The sequence below is a fragment of the Ptychodera flava genome, chromosome 12, assembly GCF_041260155.1.
Source record: "Ptychodera flava strain L36383 chromosome 12, AS_Pfla_20210202, whole genome shotgun sequence".
In the NCBI taxonomy this organism is placed as follows: Eukaryota; Metazoa; Hemichordata; class Enteropneusta; family Ptychoderidae; genus Ptychodera; species Ptychodera flava.
In genome coordinates, this window is record NC_091939.1 from 36,932,668 (window position 1) to 36,956,113 (window position 23,446).

At 36.4% G+C, this 23,446-nt stretch overlaps 1 protein-coding gene across 2 annotated transcripts in view; it reads left to right on the top strand.

Moving 5' to 3' along the window:
• LOC139145774 (TBC1 domain family member 22B-like) overlaps positions 1 to 23,446 on the top strand; it is an 89,022-nt gene that overhangs the window by 28,762 nt on the left and 36,814 nt on the right. For both annotated transcript variants that reach the window (XM_070717079.1, XM_070717078.1), the window contains exons 6-8: positions 12,574 to 12,639; positions 13,400 to 13,514; positions 23,017 to 23,208. In XM_070717079.1, coding sequence (XP_070573180.1) covers positions 12,574 to 12,639; positions 13,400 to 13,514; positions 23,017 to 23,208 — 373 coding nt within the window. The remainder of the gene's footprint in view (positions 1 to 12,573; positions 12,640 to 13,399; positions 13,515 to 23,016; positions 23,209 to 23,446) is intronic.

Here is a 23,446-nt window from a genome sequence, read left to right on the forward strand (position 1 = left end):
TCAGAAAACGCTTGTACAAGAAATACTGGACGCTCCTTGACAGAAGACAAGCCTGGCGTGATGAGCGATATTTGGCAAAGAAGGCTGACAGAATGCGCTCGGACGGTTGCGTGATGACCAAGCGAGAAATCAAGCCCGCTTGCGTCGTTCACCAGGCCCGTTCCCTGTATCCAAACCTTCCCGAGCAACCTTACAGTGGTCATCATTGGCACTGAGACGAGAACAAAGGTAATCTCTCGTGTGTGTTCCAAAGTGAACACACACACAAACAAAACGGCCCTTTTCAGGGCCACTACATATTTCCAAAAGAGAACTACCGTTATCATTTCACCGACTGGTATTATGCCTACCCTCTACGCTCATTAGCGTTTATAATGTCAGTTGATTTGTTGGATAACAGAAATTGATATGTTTGTGCCGTATCTAACATGTTAGCATTGCAAACGTTTACCGATTTACACCTGTAGCGCGTCGGTTTTGATTGACAGCTTGCAGGCCTTTGTTATGGCCGCTTGCCACGCTAGTTGAAGACAAAGAGAAATAACTTCATCGATCAAAATCACCTTTATTTATGCTCGAATCGTAACATTTTTTCGATACATTCAATCACTGGACATTCATAGTTAGATACATGCGCACGGACGTCTAAGTTTCTTCGACAGTGACCATTATATGGCATGGTTTTAGGGAGCGATCGAGCGTGACGCTACAAGACACGCTTTGCATAAACTGATTTCCAACTGGGCAGCTTGCTATTTATACCCCGCCCTGCCCTTTAACAATTTAGTTCTCTTAATTTAGTTGATATGCAGTGACTAGGTAGAATCCTTAGGCAGCAACATTTAGAGATTGAAAATCACATAGATTTTCTTTAAAGCAAGAGTTATGAATATCTGCAAATGCTTTAGATTTTTAATTGACAATAAATATCAAATACTTGATAAACAATCACCAATGGCATTCTCAATGGCTGTAGGACTATACTGTGCATCATTGAAAGGAAAATTTTGCTTTCTCATAGCATACATAATATCACAAAAGGACTGAGCCCATCAGCTTATGCAAATGTACAGAGAAGTATGGAAAAAGTAATTTCAGTTAAAAGTGGCAGTTCATTTAGTAGATGGGTTTTTTGGTAAGCCACATAGTCTTCTTCTTCACAAATGTTGATGGCCCTAATAGCTGTGTGTATATTAGCTGGCTGAGACCAGCTACCCAGTATACCCTTTGCACTGTGACAGTGACCTTTGAGACAAGTCATGAAGGCTTTCTATTGATGTTACATATTTCATCCCAAACAAAAATATTGGTGCCTTTTAATTTGGTTTTGATTTGTAAAGTTATCTTAGTAACTTTATGACTACTATAGACTATAGTCTAAAAAGGTGATTGAGATGGGTGTCTGTCTGGTGTCAGTCTTTACGTATTTAAGTCTGTCTGTATGTATGCATGTATTTATGTATGTGTGTATGCATGTATGTATGTATGTATGTCCATATTTAACATAATGACCGAAGGTCATCATGTTATTGTGATGGGCTTTGGTTGACATCGTCCATTGAAAATTTTCCGTAAACAACAAAAAGTCAAAACCACTGAATAGACTGTTGATATTTGGTACAGATATTCAGATTGTGTTCAAAGTTCCGATTCCTAAAAATGGAGTTAAACAGAGTAGAGGTTAGATAGTTTTTGGAAATTGCTAACCCTCCTTTTTAACTAATTGATTTTTAGGGGTCTTTCATATATGTAGTTTTGGAAGGTACACCAATCCTGCATTTTGGACTGTTTTATGAGTTGTCGAACAGAAATGTGGTTTTGATGAATGTTAGAAATATGCAGGATGGCTGATTCGAAGTATCAGAGATTTCCACGCTCTTTTGGGCAACAAAAGTGATAAAAAAGACGTATTTCATACTTTAGATTCTCACATTTGAGACGACCCTAGGCATTTGACCTATGACCTATATACTTGACCTATTAAACGCACATTGATTTCAAGACCAGATGTTCTATGTACATGATATAGTGGCAGAGATTTGTAGTGTCGTTCAAACATGGTCTGTTAGCATGGAAATAAGATTTGTTTGTGACTTCAGTTCATTTCTCATTGATAATGGTGATGCTTTGAAAGTGGACACAGTGCTACACAGGAACATTTTTTTGTGTCCCATGACAACAGCCTGAGACAACAAAAGCCTGAAGACTTCTATTGTTGTGTCCCAACATTATCTTACATCTGCTCACTTCAATCAAGTAAACATCCTTGAGTCAATATACAGACTGTGACATTCACATTGAAGTTACAAGTTTTAGGTTAGTTATCAAGCTTGCACCAGCATCTGTCCTGAGCATCTGTCTGTGTGTTCTCACAGGAAATTACAGGGATAAAAATTATTTGAGAAGTTTCTCTCCTTTAAATAGAAGCTATATTACAATTAAAACCTGTCATGGATGGATTGCTCTCAAATGATCTGAAACACAGTTATTGCCAATTAGCAACAAATCTATAGCAAGATTTATGTAAAGTTCATGAACTTTTACACAAGGTATGAGACAAAAAGATGACCATGACTTTGCCGCCCTACTTGATCATCTTGCCCCCCTAAATTGACTAATATTTATAGACCTTTTTGTAATAAGGGTGGCAGGCAAGATTGGCTGTATGTTTCCAACACCGTGGTATGGACCAATTCCTGTGGCGGCCTTCTACCAACCTGTTAGCAGTAATTCAGTTTATTCCTATCTAAGCTTCAATTACTACCTTCAACATTTATTTCATTCAGATTTCCTTAGCTTAGTGTATAATTTTGTAATCATAAGACATAATTACTGTCAACTTAGCTTTACTACACTTATTCTAACCTCATTATTCTTACACTACTGTTATACCTTATAACCCCAAAATTTTTTAAGAGATGCATACATGATTGTCACTCAACAAACCATTTACAAATATGTCTTCTGCTTTTTTTCTCCATACACATATACATGTCCCTTTTCACACAAAAACGGGCTTAAAATCGCAATGTGAAAAAATAGTCTTTCAGCTATATGTTGCACATTGACTCCATGGTCTGTCTAATTCACAGTGAGCGGGGTTGTTGATAAATGCCGATAATACTAGGCGGTCATTATGTCCCAGTGCCATTTGCGGTATTTTTAGCTCATATTTGGTATGTATATAAATATCAAAAGAGCTTATATGGTGAGTCGGTGGCATCTGTATGTCTGTATGTATGTATGTACATGCGGATGTATGTCCGTCACACGCAGAAGCTCCCAAACTGCTGCACCTACCGTCACAGTGTTTGGCGTACAGGTAGACCCCGGGGTTGAGATGTGACGTTGTTCAAATGAATATGTCAGTGTCAAAAATATGCAAATGAGGTAAGAAAAAGGGGAAATCCTGCAAATGTGCGGGAGTGGTAGCACTAACTGAGCAAGTAAGGATAATACCAGGTCACTCTACCATACAAACAGAATAATTAGTAATACAAACAGAATAATTAGAGATTATTATCCAATATCGCCTGTTCCTGTGTCGTATCAGCATGAGTGTCATTTGTGCTGCGTCAGACATGAGATGAAGTCGAGTGTCTGAAGCAGCACAAATGACACGAATGCTGATACGACACAAGGAACAGGCGATATTGGGTAATAACCGATTTATCATATACCCATGCCCATAATTTTACTAATAGAACGAAAAACCTTAAATTTTGAGGCTTTACTTTATTACGCTTTGCGCATAAATATCAGAATGTTTATGTGAACAGGCTTCATTCATAAAGTATATGACAAAGCTGTCAACATCACGCGCGACATCGCTGCAAGTCATCCATATCTCAATGAAACCAAAGAAGAAAGACACTGGGATACAAAAATCGTCATACAGAAGGAACTTTTTAAGGTGCAATATGCTATTACAATTGTAACTGATCAAAAACTGTGCTCAGCTTTAAATCTATTCTGATTTCGATTGTCGTACGGCACGGAGCTCATGTGGAGAGGGGACGCCATTTTGTTAGTTTACCCTGAGAGTTGCCAGGTCAACAGTTGTCGCGTGCGTGACATCGCTGTCACGCCACGCATTCACTACCTGTTCGGGGGAGACCGTGCACAGTGCCGGCGCCGTGCGAACAGCAGAATGTTTGCTAGAACTTGACCAAAAAAAAATACCATGGGAAAACATTTCAAGACTCAACATGTTATTTCCGTATTTTGCAACCAGAAAAACCCATGTTCCTCGAATCCCTCCAAGTTTTTTACGTCGGCGACATCGCTTTGCAGGCGGGGAGCGGCAGCCATTTTGTTGTTTACGTTGTTTACCAACAGACTGCTAATGTAGTTCGGGAAAACTCTAAAACTGATGACATTCATCGTGCATATCTCGACGTTTACTGTGAAATATCACGGCTGATATTTTACGGTGAACGTCACTAGGATGTAGCAATATGGGCTTCCAATATATTTTGCCAATCAACAAGTATTCACATCAATGTTGCACGTACCACTTACATAATCAGGAAATAATTGAAATCTTTGTGTTTTTTTCTGATATCCAACATTTGAAAGTTAGTGGAGATGTTTTTAGTTTCATTCTCATTGGTCTACTGGATGTGTAAAGTGCAGGTTTTGTTCCTGGTTTGTCTGTGTCTTACAAGATGTGATCATTAAAATACCCAAAAATTTCGAATTGGACCACCAAATGCTTACTGTTGACCAGCAAAATTGAAAACTGGTTCTTAAAATGGACTACTACCTAAAAATTGAAACATCAAACTTGTTGCAAACATAACACTTTTAGTTTACAAGAGAAAACAGGAATACCTCTTTTTGTTTGTTCGATGAGAGCAACACTGTGCCCTTGGTAATATTTTTACCTCACATTTTGTATATGTATATATACCAAAGAGAGGTTATCTTATAAGGTGAAAGTCTCATTTGCATCTCATTTGCATTCTGTATGTATGTATGTATGTACGTATGTATGTATGTATGTATGTCCTGTGTTCGCGCTGCCCATTCGCCACGTTCGCAAATGCGAATTGAAATCAGAAGTGGCGGAAAAAAATTGATCCTAATTCGCCACAGTGGCGAAAGTGATTTTTGTTTAAAAAATATGGCAAAATAAGAAAACACGTGGGTTTTTTTAGTCTTTTGTTGATCTGCACTTCTCTTTCGGCGATTCGCGAAAAAACTATATCTACTTCCGTATTGTTTTCTCCGACGTACATAATTGCGGAGCCAAGTCTCGCGAGAGATTTGACGTAAATTTATGTAGTGTACAGCATGCATGTAAATGACTATCGCGAGAATTGAAAATTTAGACAGACACAATCGAGCCCCTAGTCTTGCGATAAATTTGACGTCATTTTGTCTAGTGTACAGCAAAGAAAGCGAACACTCGCGAGCATTGAAACTTTTGCTATAGCAGACATACGCATTTTTATCGCGGTCACAACGTTCGGTGTTGAAATTTATTTGCATCGCTGTCTAGATGTTCCGTGTTGCTCATTTTAATCGCGGTCTTATTTTAATGGTGGTCGCTTTGCATCGCGGTCCCCATGGTCCCGTATTGATGTTCATTTACTAGTAAATCGCCATCCCAACGGCGTGTTCCGTGTTGCTGTCAATTTGCATCGCGGTCTCGACGTTCCGTGTTGTTGTTCATTAGAGAGGTTTAGTTAAACCTAATCCTACGTGTAGTGTACGTCTGAATTTCTCAGACTGAAGGCACACACGGCAGTGGCGTACGCGTATCCATGCTGAATTTTTTGGTTTAGTTGCACGTTCCTGATGATTTTGCAGCATTGTTTTTTTTCAGAAACATAGGAAATTCGTGTAAGTTTTAAGAAACAATTAATTTCTCTATGCAAAGACTATTCAAGCTCGTTGAATCCTCGCATTAAATTTACCGATTTTCTGTAATACAGTTATTTATGTGGTTTAAGGAAATCTTTGTGACAGCTTCAGATAAAATGTTGAATTAGACGACAACATTTCATTATGTCTGGAAATCATAGCACGTACATCTTGTACCAGTGAACTCTACAGAATAGCGTTGATCGCGATTTCGGATTTGTTACTAAATATAGCTGCACACGCGCGGCTTTCGGACAAATATGCTGAAATTCGGACAAATTTTGTTGTTGCATGCGCGGCTGCTGTTGCGGCTTGTTGTCTAAGTCATCAATTCATACGAATAAGTGTGACGCTAAATATCCATTCTAACACTCGCAGGTTTTATTTTCGTCGTTTATGCAGAAAATGCAGAGAAATGTTTACGTATGCATATTAATGAGATAGAACAGTGACGTCATTTGCGATCAGCGCTATTGGGGCCTTTCCGTGTTGCAGTTCATTTTAATCACGGTCTCAACGTTCCGTGTTGCTGTCGATTTGCATCGCGGTCCAGAATCATGCAATTTTTGAGTGTTAAAATGAAGACAATTGGATACAAGGTTGATGTGTCGATAGTTTATTCTTGTGCATGCAACCAACACTGGAGATAATAGCATTATAGAAAGCTTTGTTTTCGTAAAAATGTGTGGCTAATAAAATTTGTCTGTGGCTAATAAAAATTTGAAACAATTCGCCACAGTGGCTAACAGCTTTCCAAACTCAGCGCTAACACAGTATGTATGTACCAGTATGTATGTATGTCCCTCCAGATCAAAAACTCTTAAACTGCAGCACCTACCATCTTAGTATTTAGTGTACAAGTACAGTGTACAGCTTTTAATCCAAAAATCTTCCTCTCTGAAACGGCTTGTCCTATTGCTTTGAAAGTTGGTATCCACGTTCCTCGAGATGACCATAGTTAAGTTTGTAAAAGTTGAAGTGAAATTTCTATATATTTGTAATTTTGGAGCAATTTTCTCAATTTTTGGTCAAATTTTTTTCTCTCCAAAATTACTTATCTGATAGCTTTGATATTTGGTGTGCAGGTTCATAAGGTTAATTACCGGTAAATGTGATGTATTGAAATTCTGATGACATCTGCAATTTTGTATTTTTGTGGCAATTTTTAGCTTCCATATATGCATATGTATCCCTTTTCCTGCCAAGTCGGTGAAAATCCGCTTGAAATTCGGTGTAGCCAGAATCTAAGCACTGGTGACCGTTATTCTACCAACCCGGTGGAAATCGGGCCCTTTTTGGGTACCCCCTTTCCTGCCAAGTCGACAGCACTACGTTTTGCTATCCCCTATGCATTTAGGGGTCATCCGAGGACAGGTTTTCTGACAAGGAACGCCTTTTCCCCTCGAAATGGGTTCGCAGGGAGTCGATAGACAGGGAAAGGTGCAGAAACCTGTCCGCCAGTCCCCCACACCCGAGGGGGGCTGGTTTTTTTTTACCGCTTTTTAGCGGACTTGGCAGGATAGCATGGTGACGTTTTCTGGCGGAGTTGGACGTACTTGGCTGCCTGGCACTATAGAGACTGCTGCCGAACTTGACCAACTCGGCAATGCTAATCTAGAAGGCTACCTCTTGCAAACGACTTGGCAGATGGTGCCGATGGTGCGAGACGAAAGTCACTTATTCAGTTGTGCGTGACTGAAAATGAGAACGTATTTTAGACGGGACGGCTCGACTTGTTCCTCCGATGGAACGGATATGAACGACTCGGAAATACCATTTCAAACTGGTGTCCGACGTACTAAGCTGGGCTTCAGCTCTGCAAGTTCAAGCCAGGCAACGTCCTTCACCGCCTTGGCCGTGCCATTCAATGGACGTGGCTTTGGATTTTTTATTTATTCCATCGTCCGAAGTATTGGCTCTGGTTTGCAGGCAAACGTATCCTCTTGCCGACGCATTGGTAACTACGTACGCTGTTTGCGTACGGAGAATTCAAAAGGGGACATGAGGTCAGTGCTACGGGGATACCGCCTGCACTTAGCAGGGACTGCTTTTGTTATGCAAACCAGCTAGTAGTACAATGGCCGCCAGGCATGTGGACACGTCGATGGCTAGAACAATGGAAGCATATTGCGTTGTACCCGTGCATCGCAAAAGTGAGACTGACGACTTGGGTGTAGTGACTGGTTATCACTGGTTAGCTGCAGCCCAAGCCATGACGGTACAAACCCGTACCTGACTGAGGACCACTCGATTAAGTCGGTAATGAACGGTAACACTCGTAAGCCAACTCACAAACCAGCTGGCTAAACTACGTGGAGCTGTGCTTCAATGGCTCAGCCATGTCGTTAATACAACGGCAAAAACGTAGTTTTTGTGCTACACTGCCAAGTCGTTGAAGGTACGTATTCAATTGACTCTACCCTGGGGAAACAGGACAGGTTTGCAGGTGCTGCCGCACCCCTAGCACGACCCCCAGGGTCTCTGACTAACAGACGAGTGAGGTGATGTTTGTGCCTAGCGGACGTGCGCAATACTGAAGGAGTTTATTTCCGAAAAAATAAACATGAAACGGCAATAAAATGACGCACTCCCAGGGGCAAACAAAGCCGGTGACCTCAATTTTTTTCTGCAGTAACCCTTGAGCTCCTTCCCCTGTCTACGGGCATGTAGAAATTATCGAAGTCTAACACGTATAAGTACGGCTAAATCTACCGGTACCCTGAAAATGGGCGATTTCTGCCAAAATGCCTGGCAGGATAACGTGCAGGAGAGCCAATCTTTTGCAGGCACATATTATGGGGCGGTTTTCTACTGACTTGACAGGATAACGGACAAGGGCGCTCGGCAGGAAAAGGGATACGTATATATGCAAATGGGAGGTATTCGTATAAGGTGGAAAAATGTCATCTGTATGTATGTATGTATGTAGGTATGTATGTCCGTCCACATCAAAAACTCCTAAACCGTAGCACCTACTGTCTTAGTATTTGGTGTACAGGTGCACCTAGGGGTGGAGATGTGAATTTGTTCAAATGAACATGTCAGTGCCAAAAATATGCAAATGAGGGGGAAAAAAGGAAAAATCCTGCAAATGGCTAAAACTCAGTAAGCGTTGGTCAGATTTGGTTGAAACTTGGTATGCAGATTTCTTTAGGTATTCTAAATTGTGTGTGCAAAAATTGGGATGAAATTTGCATGTTTGTATATATAGGGTATTTTTTCCGTTTTTAGTCAAAAAATCTTGTTCTCTGAAATCGCTCGTCTGATTGCTATGAAACTTAATATTCATGTTCCTCAGGATGACCTCAGTCATGCTTGTACAAATTGGTATTGATATTGTCATATTTGTAATTTTTGGGCAATTTTCCCAATTTTTGTGAAAAAAATTTTTTATCCCAAAACTACTGATTTGATAGCTTTGATATTTGGTATACAGGTATCTAAGATTAATCTCAATATAATGTATTGAAGGTATGTTGAAAATGGCAATTTTTTTTTATTTTGGGGGCAATTTTTGTCTTTTTACGCTCCCATATATGCATATGTATATATGCAAATGGGAGGTATTTCTATAAGGTTGCAAAATGGCATCTGTGTGTATGTATGTATGTCTGTTAGTCCGTCCACATCAAAAACTCCTAAACCGTAGCACCTACTGTCTTAGTATTTGGTGTACAGGTGTACCTAGTGGTGGAGATGTGAATTTGTTCAAATGAACATGTCAGTGCCAAAAATATGCAAATGAGGGGAAAAAAGGAAAAATCCTGCAAATGGCTAAAACTCAGTAAGCATTGGTCAGATTTGGTTGAAACTTGGTATGCAGATTTCTTTAGGTATTCTAAATTATGTGTGCAAAAATTGGGATGAAATTTGCATGTTTGTATTTTTAGGGTATTTTTTCCGTTTTTAGTCAAAAAATCTTGTTCTCTGAAATCGCTCCTCTGACTGCTATGAAACTTAATATTCATGTTCCTCAGAATGACCTCAGTCATGCTTGTACAAATTGTATTGATATTGTCATATTTGTAATTTTGGGGCCATTATCCCAATTTTTGATAAAAAATATTTTAATCCAAAAACTGCTGATTTGATAGCTTTGATACATGTATTTGGTATACAGGTATCTAAGATTAATCTCAATATAATGTATTGAAGGTATGTTGAAACTGGCAATTTTTTTGTATTTTGGGGCAATTTTTGCCTTTTTTGGTCAAAATATTTTTCTCCTAAAACTTATGATCTGGTAGCTTTGATATCTAGTGTACAGGTTCCTAGGGTTTATGTTAATTAGATAGATTTAAAATTAGGATGAAATCTGCAATTTTGTATTTTGGGGGGCAATTTTTCTCATTTTTGGTCAAAAAATTTGTTTCTCAAAATTTACCAGTCTGATTGCTTTGATATTTAGTAAACCGGTCCTTAGGGTTTTTGTTAATAAGATATATTGAAATTAAGTTGACATCTGGAATTTTGAATTTTTTGGGCAACTTTGCGAAACTTTCAGTTTTACTGGGATACCTTTCATTTTGTATTTTTAAGATTTTTTTTTGTAATTTTATACCTATTGGAACTAAGAGTGTATAATGTGGTGATTTAGTAAGCATTTGATATGGTAAACTGTATTTGGTGTTGAAATGCGGTAAAAAAATCCTGGCAGATTTTGAAAAAATTCCAAACAAATGCCAATAAAAAATTCAGCCAGAGAAGGTTTGACGAAAAGAAAAGGTGGGAGAGTGGGGAAAAAAGAATGTACAATGGATGGGATAAAAAAGATAATGTACCTCATCGATCTTCCAGACACCATCCCTTATCAAATGGTCGACCCCGATGTATTTTTTGTGCACAATTAACCTTGCAATGTATTTTAGTTTGAGATGTCAAGTTAGATAAGGATTTGAAAGGAATAGTCAAGTTCACCACAGTTTAACTTTATCTCTTGTGTCATCATCCTTGTGTACTTGGTTAAGTTTGTAAGTTGCTCCAGATGTGGATGCACCAGCTGTTCTGGAAGAAAACAATGTTTACTTTTCCCTGTATAGGGTTTTCTGAGTAATGATTTTATGTTGAAATTTCTCATGTATCTGGTGTATGGGCAAAGTGTAAACATTGGTTGCATGTTATGTATTTCAGTCCATGTCAAATATTGTAAATGAAAAATCAAGAACAGTTTACTGTGTGCTTGTAAAAGATAACATATTTGTCAATACATAAACTGCCTTGCAGATTGATTGTCTTAAAGATTATCACAGAAGTAGAAAAGGAAAACTAATCAAATTGCTGTAACATATTTACTCTCAGTGCCTGTATAGGCCTATACTTAACTATTTTATCATTACATTCAGCTGTTTGTTATATCTTTATCACTCTCCATGGGCCAAGGCACACTTGGGGTCAATGTCATCACTCTGTGCCAGTCTGTGTATGTCAGTCTGTCTGTACATGTATGTCCATGTTTCATACAAATGTTAACTTGTTTTGATAACTATATGGGAGCGAACAGTGATGTTGTCACTATTTTTTCATTTTCAGTAAAAATTATTCTTCTCTGAAACCAATAGCCCAATCGCTCTCAAATTTGGGTTGGATCTTTGCAAGGGTGTTACTCTTCTAATTTGTTGAAATTATGACAAAATTGAGAAAATTACTATTTTGGAGCAATTTTGTCATTTTTGGTCAAAAAAAATTACACAATATTTTCTTTTTGAAACCCCTGGACAGACTGCTTTTATATTTGGTACACAGACGTACAGAGATGACAATAGTTAGATATGTGGAAGTTGTCCTGAAATATATAAATTTGTATTTTTAAGATAATATTGTCATTTTTGGTCAAGATAACTTGTTCTCAAAATTACTTGTTTGATAGCTTTGTAATTTGGTATTATTAAGTCCCGAGGGATCTTATTAGATAAATATTCTGCTCAAAGTGTTGGGAAACCCCCAAAATTTGTATATTTTAGGTAATTTTCTCAGTTTGTGACCTTAAATGACCTACACCAACCCAGGATATGTTGTGAGACAGTTTTGAAGGTAGTGAACATAATTTTGTCATATTTGGTATCAATTTGTAGGAAACTTTGATCCAGAAAACAAAGCTGAGGTGAATTTTTTCATTGCGGACCAATTTTTCCAACTTTTCTTTGTAAGAAATACAAGAACTGATGAGAAATTTGGATCCAGGATAATTCCAGATGTTGTAATCACCGGCCACAGTGGAAGGCATTTCACTATCTGTAACTAACTTAAGTGCTGTTTACATTAGAATGATAACACTCATCGCATTAATCGAAAACATCCCCAAGGTTGTAAATACATTTCCTGTCATCTGGCGTTATGTAATACCAAGGGATCGAACATTTGATATTCCGGAGGGGGTAGGGTCTAGAAGATTGATGAGGTAGCATTACTTTTTTACCAGATCCCTTCTACATTTTTTTACCCACTCCCACCTTTTCTTTTTATCAAGCCTTCTCTGTCTATTTTTTGTTGTTGACATTTGCTTATGTATTTAGGATCTGCTTGTTCCATTGCTACAGAAGTTGATACGCATGTTCCTAAAGATGACCTCCATTACCTAAGTTGGAGACCTTATTTGCTTTTGTCATTCTTCTTTTTTCCTGGTTTAAATATTTCTCGAATGGACCAATTCAAACCGAATGTGAGCACACTGTCCTTGACGGTATTTTTTAATTTGTTTTAATTCAGATACATATTGATATACCTCGTACAAATCCACTAATGCCACTTTTTCATCAACCTGAGGTGCATGAGGTAAGTATTATCAAAAATGTTGAATTACTGTACAGCAAACATTGTCTAGAGTGGATGTTGTGTGAAAAAATGATGGATGCAAGCATTGTTATACACTGCTCATTTTGAAATATTTTCAGTATTTTGTTACAAATGGCCAGATTTTTCTGACATTTATTGAAAAAGGAGAAGTGTAATTAATATACTAGATTGGTTCATTATATGAGCCTATCACACCTATTATGCCATTAGATCCAGAAGAACACTTCTTTTTAGTGAGATTAGTTTCTCAAATGTAGATCTAGATCAGTTTCTCAAATTTAGATCTAGATTGGTTTCTCAAATGTAGATCTTAGGATGCTTATGCATTGTTATTGTGTGTTACTTTGGAATTTGTACGGTAAATGTAGTTGGAAATAATTGGTCAGTTGTTCAGAAAAAATTATCTGCATATTGGTTTTATGAGTGCTTGTTTGACAGCATTTCTCTGAGTGCTAGTGATACTTTACATTTGTGCAAAATATGTAACAAGGTTTTATCATAAAGAAAGCATCTTACCATCTGATGATCAGAAAGTTTTTATTGTACGTTTTCCTATTTCCGAGAATATTGTCACATAAATCTGATGATGATGGATTTTTTAAATCTAAATTGTTAACTGCATAAAATAGCTGCCTATTCATCTTCTCCAATCACCACCATCTGTTCTGCTGCAAAAACATCATTATAGTCAATCGCTTACTGCAGTAATGTGTTTTAATGTGTTTTCCATTTCTTTCAGATTTTTGAACGCATACTTTACATTTGGGCTATCCGTCATCCTGCCAGTGGATATGTACAAGGCATGAATGACCTGGTCACCCCATTCTTTGTTGTGTTCTTGTCAGAATTTGTCGGTAAGTTCAGAGACTTTTAGCTCAGGTTTTGGAGATGCAGAGCAGTTGGGGTTGATAGGATGATCATGGGCAGTGATTGGAAGGGCTGTGCACCCTGTGCCATAGTCACATTGAACAGAAAAATGGCACATTGACATTTTCTTTATTGGTGCTTGAGAGCGCATTGAAGTTCAAGTACAAAATTTGTTAATGACTAAGGTCTATACATGTCTGGACATCACTGCAAATCATTAAAATGTTAAAGGTTTCATGAAAATGCCTGTGAAAATCAGTTTGGAAAATCAATTAACCACATTGAAAAATGATCATTCTTTCTGTTGTAAAATATGAAAAGTCATCAAAAAGATTTGCGACATATGCTCTCAACAACCTACTGCGTAGAACATATTGTTTTCCATGTGTGTCAAAGTGGTATGGCCCTCACTTTAATAAGAGCATGAACGCCATATTGTCAGTATTACTCAGTGTACCAACTTAAACCTCTCTTGATATCTTAGGTGCACCATGCGCTTGTAAATGGACTGTCAATGTATAGCCATTGGCAATTTTTCTTAGAGTTACTTTTATTACCTCTTTTAACTCTGCAATGTGACCTTTCCCTTTTCCATGTAGCATTTAATTATTGACATGTTAATTGTATATAATATTTGCATTAAATGTACATACTTTTATTGGTTTATTGTACCTTACTACACTCTCCAATAAATCTAATGTATACTGAACATATAAATAACTGAAAGTCAGTTAAAAATACATTTTTGAGGCCTGACAGTGACTATTAGTCGATTATTTGATCATAACTGTAGGGCCAATTAGAATTTCTGCAGAGCCCATTAAAATTCAATATGGCCCATTTTTGCTGGGATTGGGCCATTTTCACATCAGCGTTTTCAGCCTTCCCAGTCACTGGGGTCTGTAGTCCGTCATCAGTTGTCTGTCATCCAGCGTGCTCTGTCAATTTTGCTGTCCTTCTCAGAAAAGACTGCTGAGAAACCTTTGATACATAATGTGCAAGTCAATGAGGATCACCTGATTGACTTGCTCCTTATTGAATGTTTCATCTGATGCCACTTGTGTCACATCTTTGAAATGAAATGTGTAGCTTGTTAGTTCATAATATGTTAAGTTTTCTCAAGCCGAGCATGAAATTTGCGTATTTCAGCAATCCAATTTCGGTTTGTAAGAGCCAAGTAATAACCTAATTCAATTTGGTTCATATGATGGTAAAATTTGTATATGCAAATTTTTTAGCACTAAATTTTTCATTTTTTGGCAATCCATTGTTTCTCCCAGATGCCACTTCTGTTACACTTAGTCTATTAAATTGAATATTTATCTAGTTAGGGAGACCCTAATTAATATTAATAATTATTTTCTTAGTATGGTGCACAATAAACAAAAAAATTGAGCATTTTTTCTGTGCAAAGTTCATTACCAATTCACATCCAGTCAGAAATCTATTTAAGTACATACAATAACAGAATGCATATCAGGAGGTAATCTCTCTTAGCCTGTAGTGATTCTTATATTTTATAGCATATTCAGCAAAAACACACAGTGGAGCCATATTGCCCATTGTATCGCTTGCTAAACTGACTAAATAATAACAATAACCAGATATGAACTGAATATGCTCACGTGTTTTACAACAGGTTCATTAATAGTAGTACGCTTCACAGAACAATGAGATATATGTTATCACTATATGTAGCAGGTTTTTTTTTTAACTTCGCACAGTACTCTCAGAGTTTAATCACTAAATTACAAAACTTTATTTAATATGCGAATGAGCTGTCGCTTAACTTGACACTGCTCAATGCTTTATGGGACAATTAGATATCCATCAGATCAACATTTGTAGCATGTTTTATTTAATTTAATGCTGTAATTTTAGAGTAATGTCACTTATTACAAAGTTCATTAAATATGCAAATAAACCCTACAATAACTTGATACTGTTCAATGATTCATAGCACAATTAAATATTTATCAAATCAATATCTGTAGCACGTTTCACCAAATTTTAGTGCCGAAATTTCAGAGTTATAAACCTAATTACAAAGTTTATTAAATATGCAAATGAACCCTTAATTAACTTTATACTACTAAATGCTTTACAACACAGTTAGATATCTGTCGTATCAGTATGTGCAGCAGTGTTCATCACATTTGATGCAGTTATTTCGGAGTTATATGACTAATTATAAGACTTCATGGAATATGCAAATGAGCTAATTATTAACTTGACACTGCCCAATGCTTCTCAGTACAATTGGATATTTATCAGATCAACATCTGTAGCAAGTTTCATCAAATTTAATGCTTTAATTTTGGAGTAATATCACTAATAACAAAGTTCATTAAATATGCAAATGAACCCTTAATTAACTTCACACAACTTAATGTTCTACACCACAATTAGATATCTGTCGGGTCAGTATCTGCAGCAGATTTCATCACATTTGGTGCTGTTATTTTGTAGTTATATCACTAATTACTAAACTTCATAAAATATGCAAATGACCTATTTGTTAACTTGACACTGCCAAATGCTTCTCAGTACAATTAGATATTTGTCAAAACAATATCTGTACCCAATTTCACTGACCTAGGTGCCGTAATTTCAGAGTTATATACCTAATTACAAAGTTCATTAAATATGCAAATGAACCCTTAATTAATTTCACACTACTAAAAGGTTTACACTACAGTTAGATATCAGTCGGATTAGTATCTGCAGCAGATTTCATCATATTTGGTGAAGTTATATCGGAGTTATATGACTAATTACAAACCTTCATAAAATATGCAAATGAGCTATTTATTAACTTGACACTGCCTAATGCTTCTAAGTATAATTAGATATATATCAGATCAATATTTGTTGCAAATATCATCAAGTTTGGTGCAGGAATTTCAAAGTTATCTCACTAATAACAAAAGTTCATTAAATATGCAAATGAGAAGATAATTGACATGACACTCACAGTATCATCATAATGTTCTTAGATTGTCATCTGTGAAACGTTTCATGAAATTTTGTGCAGTATTTCTTGATATATGTCTACACTGTCATTACCGTCTCCATAGGGAAACCATTGTATGGAAAAAAACGATATTGCATAACTTCATTAATATGCAAGCCACACTAACCAAAATCTAATCAGTTCTTGCAAGTAGCACATGGTACCTGTGTACCAAATCTGACTTGAATCCGTTCAGGCGTTTTTGAGTTATCATGTAAACAGACAGACAGACAGACAGACACACACACACACACACACACACACACTAACACACTCACACACACACACACACACGGACAGACAGACAGACATCGCTATGACAATAGCCCACGTGTTTACACACGTGAGCTAATAATTGGATCTTATATGGCACACATATCCACAAGTTGTGCTTTACATTTTGTTATTACCCCTGGTTACTGGACCTAATTTGATAGTACACTCAACTCCCTGGGGAGCAAACAACAGCGCACAAATACAAAGTTTCTCAGGGTTCTAAGTTCCTGCAGATGATGCGCAGTGGAAACACATCAGTTTGTTTGAATGTCATTTTTGGTCTGATTTACAATGCGTTCATACCGGTATAAATAATATTAGTAATAAATTTATTTCTTTAAAAATGCACCACATGTACATCTCAGTGCTCTTTACATATTTAAATCGATTAAATACCACACAGTGTGTGGTTTATCCCATGATGCAACACAATTCGTACACACAGCGATCACCATTCTACAACCGAGGGCACCATTACTAATATGACTAAAGCTGTGTCCCAAAATAGCCACCAGCTGAAAATTGAGGTCGTATGCGTAGGCATGGCTTTTATCCTCGTTTGCAGTTACTTCCATGTAATGGTCTGAAAGACGTACATTTTTCAGTTTTTTTTCTGGATCTTCAGAGAATTTTTCTATCCAAAGATACACATCCTTGAAAAATTATTGTTAAGTTTTGTGAACCGTTTGTTGATATTTTTTGCTATCTCCTCTCTGGTTTTTAGCTCACATTTGGTATACCAATGTGAAGTAATCGTATAAGCTGAATCAGTTCATTTGCATGACATTTGCATGTTTGTATGTATGTATGTATGTATGTACGTATGTATATATGTATGTATGTATGTATGTATGTATGTATGTATGTCCGTCCACGTCAAAAACAGCTAAGCCGCAGCACCTACTGTCTTAGTATTTGGTGTACAGGTGCACCTACAGGTGGAGATGTGAATTTGTTCAAATGAACATGTCAGTGCCAAAAATATGCAAATGAGAGGAAAAAAGGAAAAACCCTGCAAATTGCTAAAGCTCTGTAACCGTTGGTCAGATTGGGTTGAAACTTGGTGTGCAGGTTCCTTAAGGCATTCTAAAGTAGGTGTTTAAAATTTGGGATGAAATTTGCATGTTTCTACTTTTAGGGTAATTTTTTCAGTTTTTAGTCAAAAAATGTTTTTCTCTGAAACCACTCATCTGATTGCTTTGAAAGTTGGTATACATGTTCCTCAAGATGACCTCAGTCAAGTGTATACAAATTGAATTGAAATTTTAATATTTGTAATTTTGGGGCAATTTTCCAAATTTTTGGTCAAAACTTTTTGTATTGAAAAATTACTAATCTGATAGCTTTGATATTTGGTATACAGATTCCTAAGGTTGATCAAAATCAGTTTAATGAATATTGTGAAGATATCTTGAATTTTGTATTTTTGCTGAATGTTTTGGTTACTTTTCTCATTTTAAGTAAATTTTTTTCTTCTCTGAAACCGCTAGCCGAATTGCTCTCAAATTTGGATTGGATGTTTGCAAGGGTGTTTACCCTTCTAATTGTTGAAATTACGACAAAATTGGAAATGTTACCGTTTTGGGGCAATTTTTGTCATTTTTGGTCAAAAAATCTTAAAAGATATATTCTTTTTAAAGCCCCTGGACAGACAGCTTTTATAATTGGTGTACAGACATCCAGAGATGACAATAGTTAGATTGTGGAAATTGTCCTGAAATATACAAATTTGTATTTTTAAGACAATTTTGTCATTTTTGGTCAAGAAAACTTGTTCTCAAAATTACTTGTCTGATAGCTTTGTAATTTGCTACAAAAGTCCCGAGGGATGTTATGAGATAAATTTTCTGCTCAAAGTGTTGGGAAACCCCCAAATTTTTACCTTCTCGTGTCTATTTATAGACAGAGAAGGTATTAGAGTTGAAAACCAATATGCTGGTGTCAACTACTTCCGTCTGTCAATACTTCCGTCTGTCAAGATCCGTTGACGTTATATGCCATTGTGATGGGTCATATCATAAACTGGTGGGGGTGTTCATGGTTCAGGTTGAGGTGTAGGAGAACGATTTTGAGCTGTGACAAAAATCAAAAGGGACTTAGCGGCATAGCCACAGTGTTACATGTAAGCCTTTCTCCAAGGTTCTTAGTTGACTACGATCTATTACAGACTACTGAGCTGACGTTAGGGGTACTCACTTTGTGTTTGCTCACCTGTGTGCGCTAGTGTTTGGTACTGAGTTGCGTGGATATCCCCTCATGGCCTCACGTGATATGGGCCTGTTGCATAATCTGCAGAAGATCATATGCCTCTGAGTCTGAAAACGGTCATTGTGTAAGCCTGTCGGCATTTTCCTTGCATTTTTTCTCATTTAACTTTGCAAAATATCGGCGAGTACCTCAATATTTCAAGATAACTCTTTCTTCCCAATCGTTTCCTTGAGTTTCAGAGTCATATGAACGAAAATGAGTGAAAGTTTTAGACAGGAAAATCGGACGTCGGCCATGTTCAATGTTTACAGTACAATCAGAGGTTTATGTGGAGGAAATAACTAACAAACACTATTCATGATGCCCGCCCTCTAGAGGCAGACCTTCCTATATGAAGTACAACATTTGATGCTTGTGGAAAGCTTGACCACACAAAGGAGCACTTTAACTTTTAGAAAATGACATAATGAATAAGAGCTATTCTGAAAATGTCAAATACTGAGAAAAAATGCGCAAATATTCAAAATAAACAGGTTAACTGACTGGTCAGCTATAAAAAGCAATGAAAATGTTTATGATCAAAAGTTTTTGAGATGCGCACATTTTAACAAATACAGAAATTATTAACATTTTAAATATAAGACCAAACTATTTTTTCAGGGATGGGACAGGCTGGAAATGAGGGGTGAGAGACAAAGGCACTCTTATGCTGCATGTGGATGCAGCCACACCATTTCATTTACAGCATACTTATTCACTGTGTTGTGTTCAAGTTCCATATTGTACTGACTGTCATACAAGGATAACATAAGCAAATCTAATCAAATTAGAAAAGGATCAATGCTGTTGTGTGGATTTTGCTGAACACGGCTGATTTTAATATTTCGCCTACATATTTGGTATCCAGCAAAGGCATATTTTGATGTAAAGTCAAAATTAACACTACATTGCTGACAATATATGTTACCGTTTCTGTATGAACTTTATTTTTTTAAATTATAGAAAGTACTTCGAACAGATTAACAATTATCGTGATGTCAACCCATGATTTTACATCACAAAGACTGTAATTCTGCCAATTTTTTTATTTTTCAGTCATTTTATAAATTTTGCACTGCACAAGATGATTGAACAAATTGCAATGTTTGAATCTGTAAACTCAAAGAATAAAAATCCTTTGGGTCACAGATTAAATTATTTTTTGAAAAGAAATTACTCTTAAACACTTTTAGCATATATTCTTTACACGGTCATGTATTTCAAGGAAAATATGCCTATTAAAAACAGTAATTTCTTCACTTTCAATTTCTTTTGAATACTATGACAATTATCAGCCATGAGGTTTTACAAACACAAGACCAGATAAGCGTTTTCATCATTTCCACAGGACTCTTTGGAATATCCCTTAAAAACAGTTAAAAGTGACTTAAAATGATCACTTGGTATACATTTAATTTACAGATGCCAGGTTGTGTATTTCACATGCACTCAGGTCAGTAGGGAAGTGCATCATTACTATTTTGGACTGTTAATTCTTATTTCTGAATTATTTAACCTTTTTTCCCCACTGAACTATCTTTAGGCAGTTTATACTGTAGCTTAGAATTTTTTTTGATTGATGTATTTAATCATCTTTTGGGTTCTTTGGGTCCATATCTCACCTCATGCCCCTACATCATCAACTATTTACCAATAACTCCATGCCAACAACCAATTACCTGACCTGGCCACACATTAGAGAAGGTACAGCGTCATTGACGGTATTTTTATATTTTAGGTAATTTTCTTTTGTGACCTTAAATGACCTACACCAACCCAGGATATGTTGTGGGAGAGTTTTGAAGGCTGTGAACATAATTTTGTCATATTTAATATCAATTTGTAGTAAAATTTGATCCAGAAAACAAAGCTGAGGTAAATTTTTTTCATTGCTAACCAATTTTTGCAACTTTTGCATGTAAGACACACAAGAACTGATGAGAAATTTGGATCCAGGATAATTCCAGATGTTGTAATCACCGGCCACAGTGGAAGGCATTTCACTATCTGTAACTGATTTAAGTGCTGTTTACATTCAATGATAGCACTCATAGCATTAAGTAAAACATCCCCAAGGTTGTAAATACATTTCCTGCAATGCCAGCTGGTCTTATGTAAGGGATGGAACATTCGATATTCAGGAGGGGGTAGGGGATAGAAGATTGATGAGGTAGCGTTACTTTTTAACAGATCCCTTGTACATTTTTTCCCACTCTTTATTAGCTACTATAGACTATAGTCTATAGAAGCTATTGGGATGGGTATCCGTCCGGCGTCTGTCGTCAGTCTGTATGTATGTATGTATGTATGTATGTATGTATGTATGTATGTATGTCCGTTTGTGAGGCGTCCGTCCACTCAAATATCTTGAGAACCGCAGTACTTACTGATTTGATATTTGTTGTGTAGATGAAAAATATGATTTTGAGAAACTATTTTTTTAATTTTTTGATATTGTTGAAAATAGGCAAATTAATGCCAAAAAAGGTGTTTTTGGTAAAAAATCTTCTTCTTCATAACCGCTGGTCAGACAGCTTTGTTATTTGGTATACAGGTCCCTAGGGATAACCCAACTTAGATTTGTTCAAATTGTGATGAAATATGCAAATCTGTATTTTCAAGGAATTTTTTTGTCATTTTTGGTCAAATTTGACTTACATTGTATGTAATTCTTGTACTGTATAAACCCTATCAATTCACCCAGAAAAAAATAATATGATTTTAAATAATTGAATTAATTAGGAAATCATCAAAGCCAAAATAATTTTAGTGTGGAATTATCAGAAAGTTCAACTTTTTTGACAGCTCATAGTGAAATGCTTACCATCTTGGAGGATTACAACATGTAAAGGCAACTTTCCTGAATCCCAACTTTGATATATTCTGAACCACCATTTATGTTATCTAAAAGAAATTGCTCATAATAGTTTGTCATGATAGGGTGGTCAAATAAATAGAGATAGAGAAAGTTCTAATTTCCATTTATGGTCGACTTGGTAAGGATAAAATAAGATTACTTTTTGAGGAAAAAAATAGAGTGGTCAATTAAAAGAGTGGTCAAAGTGATAGGGTTTTTATGGTAAAGCTGGACTGTAAGATTCCTCATGTGCTATTTATAGCAATTATGCAATCTGTGTAAACAGTGCAATGAAAGTGTAACATGATTTCTTATAATGCTTTTGATGACCTTGAACTTCTTAAGTTTCAAACATTTGTCTCTTCAATGTGCTTTCTCTGAGTACTACAGTCTCAACTTATTCAACAGAACTTACTTACAATGTTAATTTGAAAGTTAAAATGTGCTTAGTTAATAGGATGAAAATGCTGATATTAAAAGATAACCAGCTCAAGATTCTTTATAACCTGACAGATATGCTGTTTTTTTATGACGTAAATCTTGATTTAAGCAAGTCTTGTTTACTTTAATTAGAATGTAATTAACTCTCGTTTATTTGCTATTATTGACTTATATAGTCTGATGAAATATGCAAATCTGTATTTTTACGGAGTTTTTTCCATTTTTGGTCAGGCCATCCTGAAATGAGCAATCAAAGATATCCACCTTCTTCATCAATACATGTGTCACAAAAGGTTATTCTCTACATAACACAGCAGAGCTCTGTCAACTGTTGAGTCCCTTGTTTTTTCAAAACCGCTGGTCAGACAGCTTTAATATTTGGTTTACATGTCCCTAGGATGACCTTAGTGAGATAATTTCATACAGTCAGGAAATACCTAATTTTGTATCCATGTCTATGCATGTTCCTTAAGATGACCTCCAGTACATGTACCTAAGTTGCAGACCTTATTTGCTTTTGTCATTCTTGTTTTTCTGGTTTAAATATTTCTTGAATTAACCAATTCAAACCAAATGTGAGCACACTGTCCTTGACGGTATTTTTTGTTAATGATTCATAAATATGTACAAATCAGAAAATTTTGTTTCTTTGCAGATGATACTGCCGAAGCCATTGATAATTACAATGTTAAAAAACTTGAAGAGGAAAAATTATCTTTCATAGAAGCAGACAGTTTTTGGTGTATGAGCAAGTTACTAGATGGTATCCAAGATAATTACACGTTTGCACAACCTGGAATTCAGCTGAAAGTGAATGCACTACGGGAGCTTGTACAAAGAGTAGATGGTACGTATCTTCTGTCACTGAAAAAAATTCAAATTTGAATGTATTAATATGTGAATGAGTATTTGGTTTGGTTTAGATTAGTCCAACTACAGTCCAGAAGAGATGTTCCATTTTGATTTGAAAGCTTGACAACATTTTAAATGGAAACTTTACCAGTTCATTGCTGTCAGTAGCTATTAAACGTATTCCTCAGACATTCAACATGATCATTGCATGCCCAAGCTAAAACTCTGCAGAC